This window comes from Lissotriton helveticus, chromosome 9, assembly GCF_964261635.1.
Source record: "Lissotriton helveticus chromosome 9, aLisHel1.1, whole genome shotgun sequence".
In the NCBI taxonomy this organism is placed as follows: Eukaryota; Metazoa; Chordata; class Amphibia; order Caudata; family Salamandridae; genus Lissotriton; species Lissotriton helveticus.
The window spans coordinates 1,269,311,119-1,269,325,587 of record NC_136070.1 but is presented as its reverse complement, the minus strand read 5'-3'; the positions used below and the strand labels follow the sequence as shown (position 1 = coordinate 1,269,325,587).

At 44.1% G+C, this 14,469-nt stretch overlaps 1 protein-coding gene across 1 annotated transcript in view; it reads right to left on the bottom strand.

Moving 5' to 3' along the window:
- The window catches only part of KLHDC8B (kelch domain containing 8B), an 840,178-nt gene that overhangs the window by 162,021 nt on the left and 663,688 nt on the right, over positions 1-14,469 (bottom strand). The window contains exon 5 of the mRNA XM_078661833.1: positions 477-578. Within this exon, the coding sequence (XP_078517959.1) occupies positions 477-578 (102 nt within the window). The remainder of the gene's footprint in view (positions 1-476; positions 579-14,469) is intronic.

Sequence of the window (14,469 nt, the reverse complement as noted above, 5' to 3'; positions counted from 1 at the left end):
CTGAAGGGTGTTCTTTCACATTAATACTCTTTATATTATTCTGAAGGGTGTTCTTTCACATTAATACTCTTTATAATATTCTGAAGGGTGTTCTTTCACATTAATACTCCTTATATCATTCTGCAGGATGTTCTTTCACATTAATACTCCTTATATCATTCTGCAGGATGTTCTTTCACATTAATACTCTTCATACCTATTCTTCAGTATGTTCTTTCACATTTATAATCGTTATACTATCCTAAACGGAGTTCTTCAACATGAATACTCTTTACACTGTTCTGCAGGTGGTTCTTTCGCATTATTACTATTTGTATGTATTCTGCAGAGTTTTGATTCCCATTTCACATTACAAGTCTCTATACTATTCCGCATGGCATTCCTACACATTAGTAATTATGTTAACTATCCAGCAGATTCAGCCTTTAATAAACTGTTGTGCACACAAATTATCTAATGATAATATTTAAGAGTACCTAGTCCTCCAGCCGCAATGACTCTCCCGCCGAGGACGCCCGTCACGAAGTCCGCCCTCTTCTCCCTCATCCGGCCTGAACGGGTGGGTTTACTCCAGACTCCTGCAATGGGAACAGCACCAGTAAATAAACAGAACCTCTTATCGCAGTTTAGTTTAGCGACGCGGGCTGAAACCTATGTGCATACAGTTCACCGCCTACTTGAGCTCACTGGAATACGCCTGTGACCTTTCGCCTAATATGCCACTATACATGAATTCACCGGAACGAGTCTGTGACGCTTCCTTAGTGCGACGTCACCTCATATACCCCTTTACATTAACTTACAGGAAAGAAGAACGAGCCTGTGAGGCCTCCATATTGTGACATCACTTCTTCTCCACTTTACATGAGTGCACCGGAATTAGCATACCCCTTATTATTTTTCTGCACAAATTCTTGCAGCTACAACCTGAAGAAATGTGTATGGCATAAATACAAGCACAAGCGAGAATTTGTTTTTCTTATGCTGATAAAATCGAAACTGCCTGTTGTGTCTCGATTTTGAAAACTTTGGGGCAGATGCACGTCCTGTTTTTGCGGTTGCAAACCGGAATTTGGCCCGTTTGCGACCGCAAAATAGGTCAGCCCCATGTACAAACCATATTTTGTGAGTCGCTAACGTATTAGCGACTCGCATAATATGGTTTGCGATTCGCTATTAGGAAGGGGCGTGCCAAGGGTTTCCCTTCCTAATAGCGAGTCTCACACCTATGCATGATTGTTTTGAGACTGCATTTGCGGTCACCAAATACTTGCAGTTTACCACCCTTTTCAAAAGGGCGGTAAGCCACTCGCAAATGAGAAAGGGCCGTCAGGGGACCCCTTCCCCTTTGTGAATGCGGTCGCAAATTGCATGCCTCATCGATATTCATTAGGCAAGCACAATTTGCGACCCCATTGGGAATGGGCAGCACGGGGTGCATTTATAAAAGAAAAATTAAGCTTTTCAGTTTCATTTTTTAAGAGCAGGCAGTGGTCCCAGGGACTGAAAAGATTCATTCTTCTTTTTTAAATGCATACCGTGCTGGCCATTCCCAATGGGGTCACAAATTGTGCTTGCCTCATGAATATGGATGAGGCATGCAATTTGCGACCCCATTGGGAATCGCAAACAGTGTCTGAGACACAGCTGTACATTGCATTTAGCGAGTCGCAAATTGCGAGTTGCAATTTGGCGCAATTTTGTGACTCACTAAATGCAAGCGTCATACGTCTGGCCCTAAATTCGGTATGTTTAAAACAACCATAAAAGTATACATACATATATAGAAGCTCGATGCATTACACATAGGTAGCATAAAGGTTATTAAAGATAGTGCAAAGTAATACTCAATATTCAACAAGGAAACAGAGTCAGTCATGTCTGAAAACACTTAGAAATCTTTAAAAGGGGAACAACCTCCATTTAAAAACTTGGTTGAGTCATCCCTATAATGAAATAGAGATGCTTTTACGTATGTTAATTGCATTAATGATAAAAAGTGCTACATTGAGACACACCCAAGCAACATTTAATTCAGACAAATATTTTAGGGCAGCAATATGCGATCCATTGCCATACGTAAGCAGAAGTGATTTTAGGTAATAACTTCTAAATCCAGAATAAAAACCACAAAACAACATAAAGTGCACAGTGCTTTGCTTACTCTGTCCATCACATGGACATGGAATCAAATCCGGGGGGGCAAATTTTCATGTTTGGGAAGGCAACAAGGTGGTGGACAAATCCCAATCTGAATCTAGTGCAAAACGATGTATGAGATTAGGAATATAAATTAGACTTGACAACCCTCCTTTACAGTAAGCGTTAGATAAAACTTGAGAGTTGGTTTCCTTGGGCCCGATTCACAGAACTAACTTAAGACTAAATCCTAAACTTACTACTTTTGGTATTCACAGAAGTTAGGATTTTGCCTTAAATTTGTCTTAAAACAGACTTAAGACAGACTTAAGACATATTTAAGACAAAATCCTAACTTCTGTGAATACCAAAAGTAGAAAGTTTAGGATTTTGTCTTAAGTTAGTTCTGTGAATGGGCCCCATATCTCGAAATCCAGCCAGAACTCTTGTAATTCATAAACGTTTCTCTAATAGACTGCTTGCTAAGTGATGTAACTAGCCTATGGTGTCTTATTTTGATATTCAGAACTCAAAACTCAGAACCTAGAATCCTGATGTTTGGTGGTAATACCACAAGGCGCGGTATCCTTATTTTCCCCCGCAGTTTTAGCTCCCAGTGCTCCCACCGCAGTTAGAGTGAGGGCCTCAGGGAGAAACTAAGAAGTGCTAATTTACAGTGGTTGGGAATGACATTTTGGGTGATCTTGGCCTTAGATATGTAAATTCTCTTAAATACACCCAGGACCTCATTCACAAACCCATTTGAGCAGATAAATTCAAATTATGTTTGCAAATGACTTAATTTACAAGAGCAAATCCACTTTAGGAATTCCTCAAAGTAAATTTGCGGTCATACAGGGATTTATTGATGCAAATATTACACCTAGCATATTGTGTAAATATACAAACACATTTTCTCATAGAGAGGTATTCCAGAGTGGAATGAAGTGAAAAGCTTTCAACATCCTCAAACATTTAGGTTTGTCAGTCAGTCAGTCAAAAAACGTTATTTCGGCTATACAGCCATAAAAGCACATATAATGATACCGTTACATGTATTACAAAAACATATAATACACAAAAGTTATACACAAAAAGATACAAAATATCCTTAAAACCAAAGGAGTTAGTATAAAACAAGTATTACAATGTTTTCTGACTCCAATACTACTGTTCACCCTGTTGTTAACAACCTTAGATGTCAATCTTTGCCTGGTAATCTATGAGCATGAGTTTAAAAACATTTAAAAACAATTACAATATATACATTTAAAAAGGATTAAAACGATAAAATAGCTCAAAAAGAGAAGGTTTCAAAACAGTTTTTCTAGCTAAGGAGTTGTGCAAACATAGCTTAGCAACATAATTAATGGGTGAGCACAGGTACATTATTTACAAGCTCTTTTTTCTTTATAACGCCCCTACGTATGTTTGTGGTTTTGACACACCTCCCCATGCGCCATTTCTACCCTGTTAGTGGTCAAAGATTTACACCTATAACCAAGCAATAGCGATAATTATCGCTATTGCTTGGTTAGAGACAAAATTTTACCACTGAGCTGCGGCGATTTTTACCACAGATAAACCTTGGTATTACCAAGGTTTATCGTAAATGCGATAAAAAACGGCCGCAATGCATGAATATCGCTGAAGTCAGCGATATTCATGCATTACCGAGCTAATGCTCTTAGCCATGTTATCCACCCCCCATTGGATAACATGGCTAAGAACTGCTCAGGGCAGGTGTTAGCTTTTGGAGATATTCGCGCTTAGCGTGAATATCTCCATAAATTGGTAATAGGAGATAGCGATGTTAGCGACTGTTTCCAGTTGCTAACATCTTGGCACGCCCACTTTGCATGTCATTAGTGATAAATATCACTGACATGCAAAGCGGGGCCCAAGATGGTCGCTATCTCCTACTAGCTCGTAATAGGGAGATAACTTTATCTCCGCTTTCTTGGCTTTTAAAGCCATAAAAGCAGAGATAAACCCCCTTGATAATATGCCCCATAATTCGTGAAAATGTAGTGGAAGGGAAATCTCCAGGGGAAAACATTATCCATGTGGAGAAAGAAGAAAAAAATGCATGTATTTGTTAATTTGTAAACCATTTCCAGGGGTCCCACAGTGGGAGGCTGCTTTCTTATTACAGGGAGGATGCGGTGTCATGTGGTACCCACAGACCGAAAGATCATTTTTTTCTCACCCCCCACATCTGAGGCTCACTGACACGAGGACTGCTCCTCTCCTGAACTCCAGACTGGGAGGATTATTGGATTTAGAGCCGGTGTAATTCCCAGGCAGGATGTCTGGGGCTAATACTGTGCAGTGAAAACATGTTTTGCTAAATTGATTATCCATGCGCAAGGGAAGCGGGCGGCATTACTGAGCATGTCATGGTGCTTTACAGAGCAGTATCATCACAGCTGCACCTGGAAATACATCAATAAGCAGGGCTCCATCACTTGCCTGTCAGTAATCTATAGACCCCAGCCTCTGTCAGTCTGTTCCAAGGCGCAAAGGCTCATATCTACAAATGCTTTGCGTCGGTTTGCCTCACTTTTTGGAAGTGATCCCAGCACAGAGTGTTGGCGCAGGGTTTACCATCCAACACAAACCAGGCTTTGCATTGAAATGTATCCCAAAGTAATGCAAAGCTTCGCTATGCGCTACTGTGCATCAAGGGGGCGTTTCATGGGTGGCACGTGGGCATTCCCATACAACCAACCATGGGCCATATGTATCATCAACCTGATTTGCGATTCTGAAATAGCAATTTTTTAGAAATCGCTATTTCAGAATCGCAAATAGGGATGTATGTACAATTTTTTATGCACATTCTTAGTATTCCTTAATTACGATGAGCAAATTGCGAATCTCAATTAAGGAATACTTTCCCATTCATTCCTATGGGCCAGGAGGACCATAGGAATGAATGGGAAGTTATTCTCAATTTGCGATTCGCAATTTGAGAATCGCAAATTGAGAATAATTTCAAGGGTGCAGGGGTGTCCAAAGGACACCCTGTTGCACCCCTATTTTAAGCATGGGTGCACATGTGGCACACATACATGCCCGTCACATGGCACCTTGAAAAATGCAAAAATGTGCATTTTTCAAGGAATTCGCAAATTACCACCAACTTGAAGTTGGTGATAGTTTGCGATTCCATAAGGACAATTTGCATTTTTTTTTTGCTTCATACATTGCATTTAAGGAATCACAAAATTTGTGATTCCTTAAATGCAATTGCAAAATAAGGAATCACAAATTTTGCAATTCCTTGTTTTGCACCAGATTTTCCTTCATACATACCATTTGGCAAATTCGCATTCACAAACACCGAAATTCTGCAAATTTCGGCGCTTGCGAATGCGAATTTGCTTGATACATATGGCCCCAAGTCTACTAACATTCTGAGCCAGGGGTTTACACCAAAACCAAACGCCTCTACCTCTACGAAGTAGGCACAATGAGGAGAAATGTTTTCATTTCTACTTAATTCTCCAACTGTGAGTGTGTTCTCCATTGTACAGCACACGTACAAAGTGAGAAATGTACGAAAGGATAGATTTTATTCTGGAAGGGGCTCCTTCCGGTACTAAACCTTTGCTTTAGAGAACGCACACACCCTTTCACTGTCGCGCAAAGGTGTGTTCGTTGGCGCATAGCAGGCAAAAGTGCACCAGCACACAGGGGGGAGAGAAAGAAAAGTACCATATGTTTAATACATATGGTCATTTTTTCCTTCTCCCTTTGATACAAACTTTCCTTGCTGTGCCGCCTTGTGTCAAATAGTAGTAAATCTGACCAAAGTCTATTTTGTGTAACAGCATAAGTACACTTCATGAGTTCAGCCTGTATCTCAAATGTATTGCCTCCGTCAGCGTTCTACTTTGCTTCCCCTCAGTATGGGCTTTATGCATAGTTTGTTCTTCGATTTTGTTATTTGTTGTTTATAGAACACTAGCAGCCCGTCCCGACGTTGTCCGGGTATGAATTGCTGCCGACCAGTAGTATATTGTTTTGTAGGATTTCGTTTCAATAGCATTTCTTATCTGTGACAGGCCTGTGAAACGCTCCGATTCACAGTGCACTGCTGATGCCCTTAAGAGTGCGCGTTCAGTAGTGTGTGAACTCAAGTTTCCCTACTTTATTTTTCCTTGCAATATTGTATAGCGCGAACTTGACAACATGGCATGAGCACAATTTACATTACAGAAGAACACATTCATTTGTGGTAGGCACGGGGAGACAAAGGAATTTGCCTGGAATCACAAGATGTTGAGCTGATGCCGAGATTCGAACGTAGATCCCCAGCTCTAAAGTTCGCAATTCTAGAATTTGTGGCGGGAGGTGTGTCTAAAAGTGTATGTCGGTGCTGGCCATCAATGAGAGAGACCTGTGCATTTTCAAATCAGTGGTGAAAAAATATGGGTATGTTGCTGGAGATGTGGGCCGCCGTGCCACCAATGTACTTACCTGGGGAGGGTAAACACCCATTATTCCGCAACTTTCTTTCCGCACACCCTCACTCCGCATACTTTAATTAAGAAAGTACCATTACTCCGCAATGCCATTATAACGCATGGCATTACATTTTAAATGCTTTTACCACGCATACATTTACAACGAAATTCGTTGTAAATGCATGAATGGTAAAAGCATGGTTTTTTTTAATGTTTGGATAAGGTAAGTATGGGTATAGGGGTATATGTTTTGGGACAATATGCTCAATGACACTATGACGGGGAGAGAGGGGATGAACAGGGGTCTACTGTGGGGAATGAACCAATGGTGATACATCACGCGGCCAGGAGGAATCGGGCACAGCGAGCCGCTCAGGTCTCAGCAGCAAAGTCCCATCCCGGGGGAGGTGCCGAAAGTGGAGGGTGGAGAGCTGCATCTCAAAACCCCACTTAGGAGGTATTTGTCCCTGAATTCCTCCAAGCACGTCGACAGACTCCAATACAACACCCCGCGAACTTTCCTCCTCCAGCACCAACCGGACCGAAGCTGGGGCAGCCCGCTACACGCCGTCCTCGAGGGAAGGTCCCAGATTAGTCCGGGCTCTGCTCCCAGCAAATGCAGATACCTCAGTCCCCCCCCCCCCCTCCCCCACTACGAGTATCCCCCACACTGCCTACCAAGGCTGCACACACAGCAAAGACGCACGCAGATGGGCTCGGTAAACAAACCAGCACTCACCGTGTGACCCGTCAAAGAAAACCCGACGCGAGACCAGACGACCCCAAAACAGCGTTGGTCAGCACGAGTGGGAGGCCCACGAGGAGAGGGGTTCTGCCCACGAGGCTACCAGGGTAAAAGAGGGTGCTAGGCCCGTGACCCTGGGCCTTATACCCTTGCCCCCCCGCCCACTACCAGCCGAAAGTGACATCACTCGGGATCCACCGGGTCCCAACACTAGAACGTTCATCGGGCGCTGCCATCATGTGGCACTAAGGGTGGCCGCCCACGTAGGTGGCCCCCTACGGTGGCCCGGGGCAGCCTGTCAAATACTGAGCAAGCACACGAGGGAGAGGGAGAACAAATCACAGGCACTCTCATGGTGTGCTGAAAAAAAAATAGTAGTTCCCGATTGTAAGCAATGAAAGGATAACTCTTCTACTCAGAAGCTCTGTAAAATAAGAGACAAACTCAAGAAGAGGAGAAAAGCCATTGAATATGAAACAAAGAAATGAGATTGACAATAAAGCAAATCAATGATAAGCGATTGGCTGACCCGGAGCCCACTCTAAGCATGCATTGTACACAATAGTTCTCTGAAAACAGCCAGCTGAATGATGTCCATTGGCGAGACCTAAAAATAGGCTAGGAAATGAAGCATCATGCTGGCACGGCAGAAACGACAATACCAAGCAAACAAAGGGCTGATGGCATAGTGGGACACGTGGCCTGAGAATTCAAGTTTCACAGGCCATGTGCAAGAAGCTCATAGAGACCAGGGGGGTCATTAGGATGGCGGGCTGACTAAGTCCGCCCGCCATCCCATCGGTGAATGGGACCGCCCGCCATAAGGGCGGGGGTCCCGTGGGGGGCATTAGGATGCGCCCGCCACTGTGGCGGGCGCATCTTGCATGTTTAGCATTGTGGCGGGCGGTGCACTCAGCCCCGCCCACCACAATGCTAAACATGCTTGTGACGCATCTACATAAACAAAGCATTCGGCACCGCGCGGTGCCTGCTGCTCTGTTTATGCAAATGCAGGGGGGTACCACAGGTACCCCCCGTGTGCACCCCCCACCCCTCCTTCACTTTGGGGGCCCGCAGGGGCCCCCAAAGTGAAGACCGCATGCCTTTCCGTGGCGGCATCACCGCCACGGAAAGGCATCTGTCCTGGCCCATCTTCATATGGCTGGCGGTGTCTAGTAGACACCGCCACCATATTAAACCTTTTCCGCCCCGGCCGCAAGGCGACCGGGGCGGAAAAGCGGCAGACGGTCTTCCCGTCCGCCGCGGTCCCCCAGCGCCATACTAATATGGTGGGGGGGCATTCAGGAGAGGATGTCGGGCGGATTGCCCCCGCCAGGCCGGCGGAGATAACCGCCAGCCTGGCGGGGGCAATCCGCCCGACATCCTAATGGGCCCCCAGGTATTTGCTTTGCATTCTGGGATTTCTTAACCTGATCTGTGAGTATAACATCAAGACTATAAATCCAAGAGTGCAAAGCAAAATCCTGGACTGGATGAGTTACTCACACATGGACCAGGACATTTGAAAGCTCTGCTTTGTGCCAAGCAAAGGCAACCAGAAAAAGAGGCCACATTTGAAAACAAAAAGAAAGATGTGGCCTTGGACTAATGCGGGAAGGGTAGCCAGAGAGAAGATGCATGCAGGAAAAGGGGGGATGAAACGCAGCAAGCCGCCATGAAGGCACACACGGCAGCAAGGCCGGAAAGGAACACTGGGCTATGGAAGGATAAAGCAGCATAAGAAAAGGAACAAAATAAAGTGGAATGAGCAGCAGGTCAACAGGGAAACAAATGAAACATGATTTGCTCATGAAGCATGCTTCTTCTCAGCTTAAATAAGCATTGGCAAAGTTATTAGGTCCTATGGGTTTCCCCTTTTTGTTCCTGGGTGGGTTCTTCTCAAGTTATATAATGGTTGGCGGCATAGTGGGGATTCCTACGGGTTTCCTCCTTGCTATTCTGGGGTGAAAACCTCAGAGCGCTTGCCATAGCTGGTTATATAAGGCTCATTCCTCTGGGTTGCTCCCTGTCTCTCCGGGTAGGACTCCTCAGACATGTAATATGACTGGTTATATAATGGCTGCTCCCCAGCCTCTCCTGGGTGCACCCTCAGGTCATATACCATGTCTGGTTGTATAATGCCACTTCCTCAGGGGTTCTCCTCTGCCTCTCGTGTGTAGACTCCTCAGACATATAATATGACTGGTTATATAATGGCTGCTCCCCAGCCTCTCCTGGGTGCACCCTCAGGTCATATACCATGTCTGGTTGTAAATGCCACTTCCTCAGGGGTTCTCCTCTGCCTCTCGTGTGTAGACTCCTCAGACATATAATATGACTGGTTATATAATGGCTGCTCCCCAGCCTCTCCTGGGTGCACCCTCAGGTCATATACCATGTCTGGTTGTATAATGCCACTTCCTCAGGGGTTCTCCTCTGCCTCTCGTGTGTGGATTTCTCAGACATATAATATGACTGGTTATATAATGGCTGCTCCCCAGCCTCTCCTGGGTGCACCCTCAGGTCATATACCATGTCTGGTTGTATAATGCCACTTCCTCAGGGGTTCTCCTCTGCCTCTCGTGTGTAGACTCCTCAGACATATAATATGACTGGTTATATAATGGCTGCTCCCCAGCCTCTCCTGGGTGCACCCTCAGGTCATATACCATGTCTGGTTGTATAATGCCACTTCCTCAGGGGTTCTCCTCTGCCTCTCGTGTGTAGACTCCTCAGACATATAATATGACTGGTTATATAATGGCTGCTCCCCAGCCTCTCCTGGGTGCACCCTCAGGTCATATACCATGTCTGGTTGTATAATGCCACTTCCTCAGGGGTTCTCCTCTGCCTCTCGTGTGTAGACTCCTCAGACATATAATAAGACTGGTTATATAATGGCTGCTCCCCAGCCTCTCCTGGGTGCACCCTCAGGTCATATACCATGTCTGGTTGTATAATGCCACTTCCTCAGGGGTTCTCCTCTGCCTCTCGTGTGTAGACTCCTCAGACATATAATAAGACTGGTTATATAATGGCTGCTCCACTGCTCCTCCTGGGTGATCCCCTCAGGTCATATACCATGTCTGGTTGTAAATGCCACTTCCTCAGGGGTTCTCCTCTGCCTCTCGTGTGTGGACTCCTCAGACATATAATATGACTGGTTATATAATGGCTGCTCCCCAGCCTCTCCTGGGTGCACCCTCGGGTCATATACCATGTCTGGTTGTATAATGCCACTTCCTTAGGGGTTCTCCTCTGCCTCTCGTGTGTGGACTCCTCAGACATATAATATGGCTGGTTATATAATGGCTGCTCATGTTCTCACCCTGGGTTAACCTTTCAGAAAATATACCAGGCTGGATATATAAGGCCTATTCTGGTGGGTCTCCCTGCCCCTGTATGACAGCTGCTTTTCTGCCTCTCCTGAGTGAACCCCTCAGATCATATACCATGTCTGGTTGTATAAAGGCACTCTCTAAGGGATTCTCCTCTGCCTCTCATGTGTGGCCTCCCGGGCAAAGCAGTGCACTCGGCCCTGCCTACACAACAATTTGTGTTAAATTCTGGTCTGCATGGGGCCCCTATGCTCATAGGGCCCCTGGCCAACTGCCCTAAGTGCCCTTGCATTAGGACAGCACTGGCAGGGGTTGCTGCTACTTGGTCGATTGGGTTAAGCTGTGCGATACACCCCATCCCAAAGATTAGGTATCCCCAAGGCAAGCTAGTTTATTCTCAAACCTTTCCCCTGTGCCGGTGTTTATTCACAGCTGCATGTTCCCCCCAACATGGTCTGAGCATCCTCTTCCATCAACACTCAGCATCAAAACTCTTCTGATATGGGTTTAACTCCACTGGTACTTTCTGTCCAATCGTGCGTAAGTGTCCTCCTGTCTCTTACTCCTATGCACTTCTATACCTGCTACAACACAGTGTAAAACACACAAAGAGCCCAGCCAGCTGGGCCAGCCTGCAGGGCAGTGACAAGGGGTCTTACTCCATTAGCAGCAGTACTAGCTCAGCGGGACAAAGCACCTGCTGCTGGTGGACTGGTCACTGGAGCATCCCCAGTGAATGACTGCCTCTTTTATGGATCATACTATGATCTGGTTACAATGAAGCATGTTACTGCATCCACTGTGTTAAAAAATATGACAGTAATAACAATAATCAAGCGCCAATGCAATGGTCATCTTGGCGCTGAACTAGGGAGTTGCTAAAGGGTCACATAGAAAGAGGACTAGTAAAGAAGTGACCAAAGCCAGTTAACAATGGGCCCGATTCACAGAACTAACTTAAGACAAAATCCTAAACTTACTACTTTTGGTATTCACAGAAGTTAGGATTCTGTCTTAAGTTTGTCTTAAGACAGACTTAAGACAGACTTAAGACAAAATCCTAACTTAAGTCTGTCTTAAGTCTGTCTTAAGACAAAATCCTAACTTCTGTGAATACCAAAAGTAGTAAGTTTAGTATTTTGTCTTAAGTTAGTTCTGTGAATCGGGCCCAATGATCTTATGATTGGAAACAACTCCTGAGTTGGTGCCAACACCAACTCTACACCACGAGTTCACAAGAAGCACTAGTCTTGTGACCGCTGTCAAGAGGGGGTGTCAGTGCCACACTTTTGTATTCATCCAAACCTCTTTACAAGGAATGACTTGTGGCAAACAATGGCGATAACAAAAGTAATCGGAATTATTGCCAGAGGTTTAAATTAAACAATAAAACTAGAATATAGGCCTTCCATCTCTTTTCATAATTAAATCAATGTTACTTCTGTAGCACTATATGGTTTTGGAATTGCACTTATACAGCACTTCATACCACCCACACAAATACATTTATAATACATGACATTCTGTAATCCCTGTATAAAGGACAGTGACAAATGTATCTATGATCGTCGACTTGCGATGTGCCAAGTCACCGATTATAAAGAAAAGACGTCAGAACTTACCTATTATAGTATTATTACAGCCAAGTTCTAACACCACAATGCCTGGTGCCAGCAGCGAGGCAAGCAGCATGTCAGGTTCCGGAGCATAATTGAAGCAGCTGTTTAAAGCAACAAATGGACCTTTGTTTTTTTTCTGCTCTATAGTTTACAATGCCAAGCAGAGATAATATGTTTCTTTTTTTCACTGCATAGAAAAGCTAGAATTTTACTGCATATTTGTTCTACATGTTCCAAGCTACAGCAGCTTTTTTTTAACTGCCTTGTATTGAACTGTTTCTAATATCTCTTTCCAACAAATATCTAAAAGGTTTTTGATGTGTTTCATTTTGCACCAGTGGTTTTATTTTTATTCTTCATGTTTGCAAACATGCTCGCTCTTTCATATGAAAGAGCCCAGCAACAACATTTTAAGTGACTTGCAGGAAAGGTGATAGTGTGACTGTATATTATATGAGATAAAGTACCCCTTGGCTTACATGGTAAGGAAATTGCAAGTCATCTTGAGGTTCCATAACCTTATGAAGGAACTCTGGCTTTGGCCTTATATGGTTACGGAACTCCTCTGTGACTTGCAACATCCTTATAACGTACAACAGGTTGTCCTTTATCCCTTATATAAACAGGCAGTAAGCTACAAGGTGGGAATGCTGGGATGGACAAATGTGTGACTGTCCTGTGGCCTACATGCGTATTGTTGTGTGGTTATACTGAAGGAGCAGAGCTGTGATCACAGTTCTTTGAAATGTGCAGTGTGCTCACAATTGAGCTTCAGGGACATGTGATCTTCAGAGCAGATACTTCCTGTCCTTGTGACGATGGAATTAGTAGTACAGAGACAGTAGGTAGATCAAAAAACCTTCCTTGAGAAGGGTTGAGTTACTGAAAGGGGCTCCAGAGCTAGTGCTTCATCCAACTTTAGTGAATTGTAGCGTCTAGAAAATGTGTTATAATACAGGGGATTCAGTAATCTCCGTATAAACGGCAGTCTCTGATTGCTTAATTGGCGCCCAGTGACGCACCCAGTCGCCAATTATAAAGACAAGACGTCAGAATTCTACTGTTATAAGCTATTAGAGTCAAGTTCTGAGTCACAATGCCTGCTTCCAGAGCCAGCAGCCAGAAGAAGCATAATTGAAGCAGCTGTTTAAAGCATCAAAAAGAGAAAGTTGATTTTCTTTCTTCTGCTCTATTTTAATAGCTTGCAATGACAAGCAGAGAGAATATGTTTCATTTTTTTGCACTCCTTAGAGAAAAGCTAGACACTTTCTGCATGTTTCTACACATCCAGAGGCTCAGCACCTTTTTTTTTAAACTGACTGGTATTGAACTGCTTCTAATATCTGTTTGTCACAAATATCTAACAGGTTTTTATGTGTTTCATTTTGCACTGTAGGATTTATTTTTATACTTCATGTTTGCAAAAATGCTCGCTCTTTCATATGAAAGAGCTACGCAACAAGGTTTTATGTGTTTTTTGGGAAAGGTGATGATGTGACCATGCATTATATGGGGTAAGGTAACCCTTAGCATACATTATACAGATATTGCAAGTCACCTCAGAGTTCCCTAACCTTAAAGAGGAACTCCTCCGTGATTTGGGATATCCTTATAATGTATGGCAGGTGGTACTTTATCCCTTATACAATATTGGCTGGCCCTCATGCATTATCTTGGGCAGTTGGGTGAAAAGGTAGTTGCTCTGTGTCGTTGGGAGATACATATTCAGTTATTTTATTTATATAGCGCTAGCTAGACCTGAGGGTATCAGAGCGCTTTACAGAATCAAGAGCCAGGTTAAAATCGTACCTTTACGACGCAGGTTTAACAACGCAAGTCGTTACAATGACTTGCGTTGGGGGCGCTGGATAGTGAATAGTTTAATTTACTATTCCAACTCCAGTCCCCGTGGATAGAAGGGAAGGTGTTGGATAGTAAATTAAACTATTCCCTATCCAAGAGCGCCCTCCAACGAAAGTCGCTGTAACGACTTTCGTTGTAAATCCTGCGTTGTAACGGTACCGCGTTGTAACGGTTCCGTTGTAAAGGATGTTTCCCCATCGTAAATGATGCACAACAAGCTAGGATCAGGTACCAACAAACAGAAAAATACACAAGGAAATATTAGGCAAAGCGGATGGAATACAATATGTATA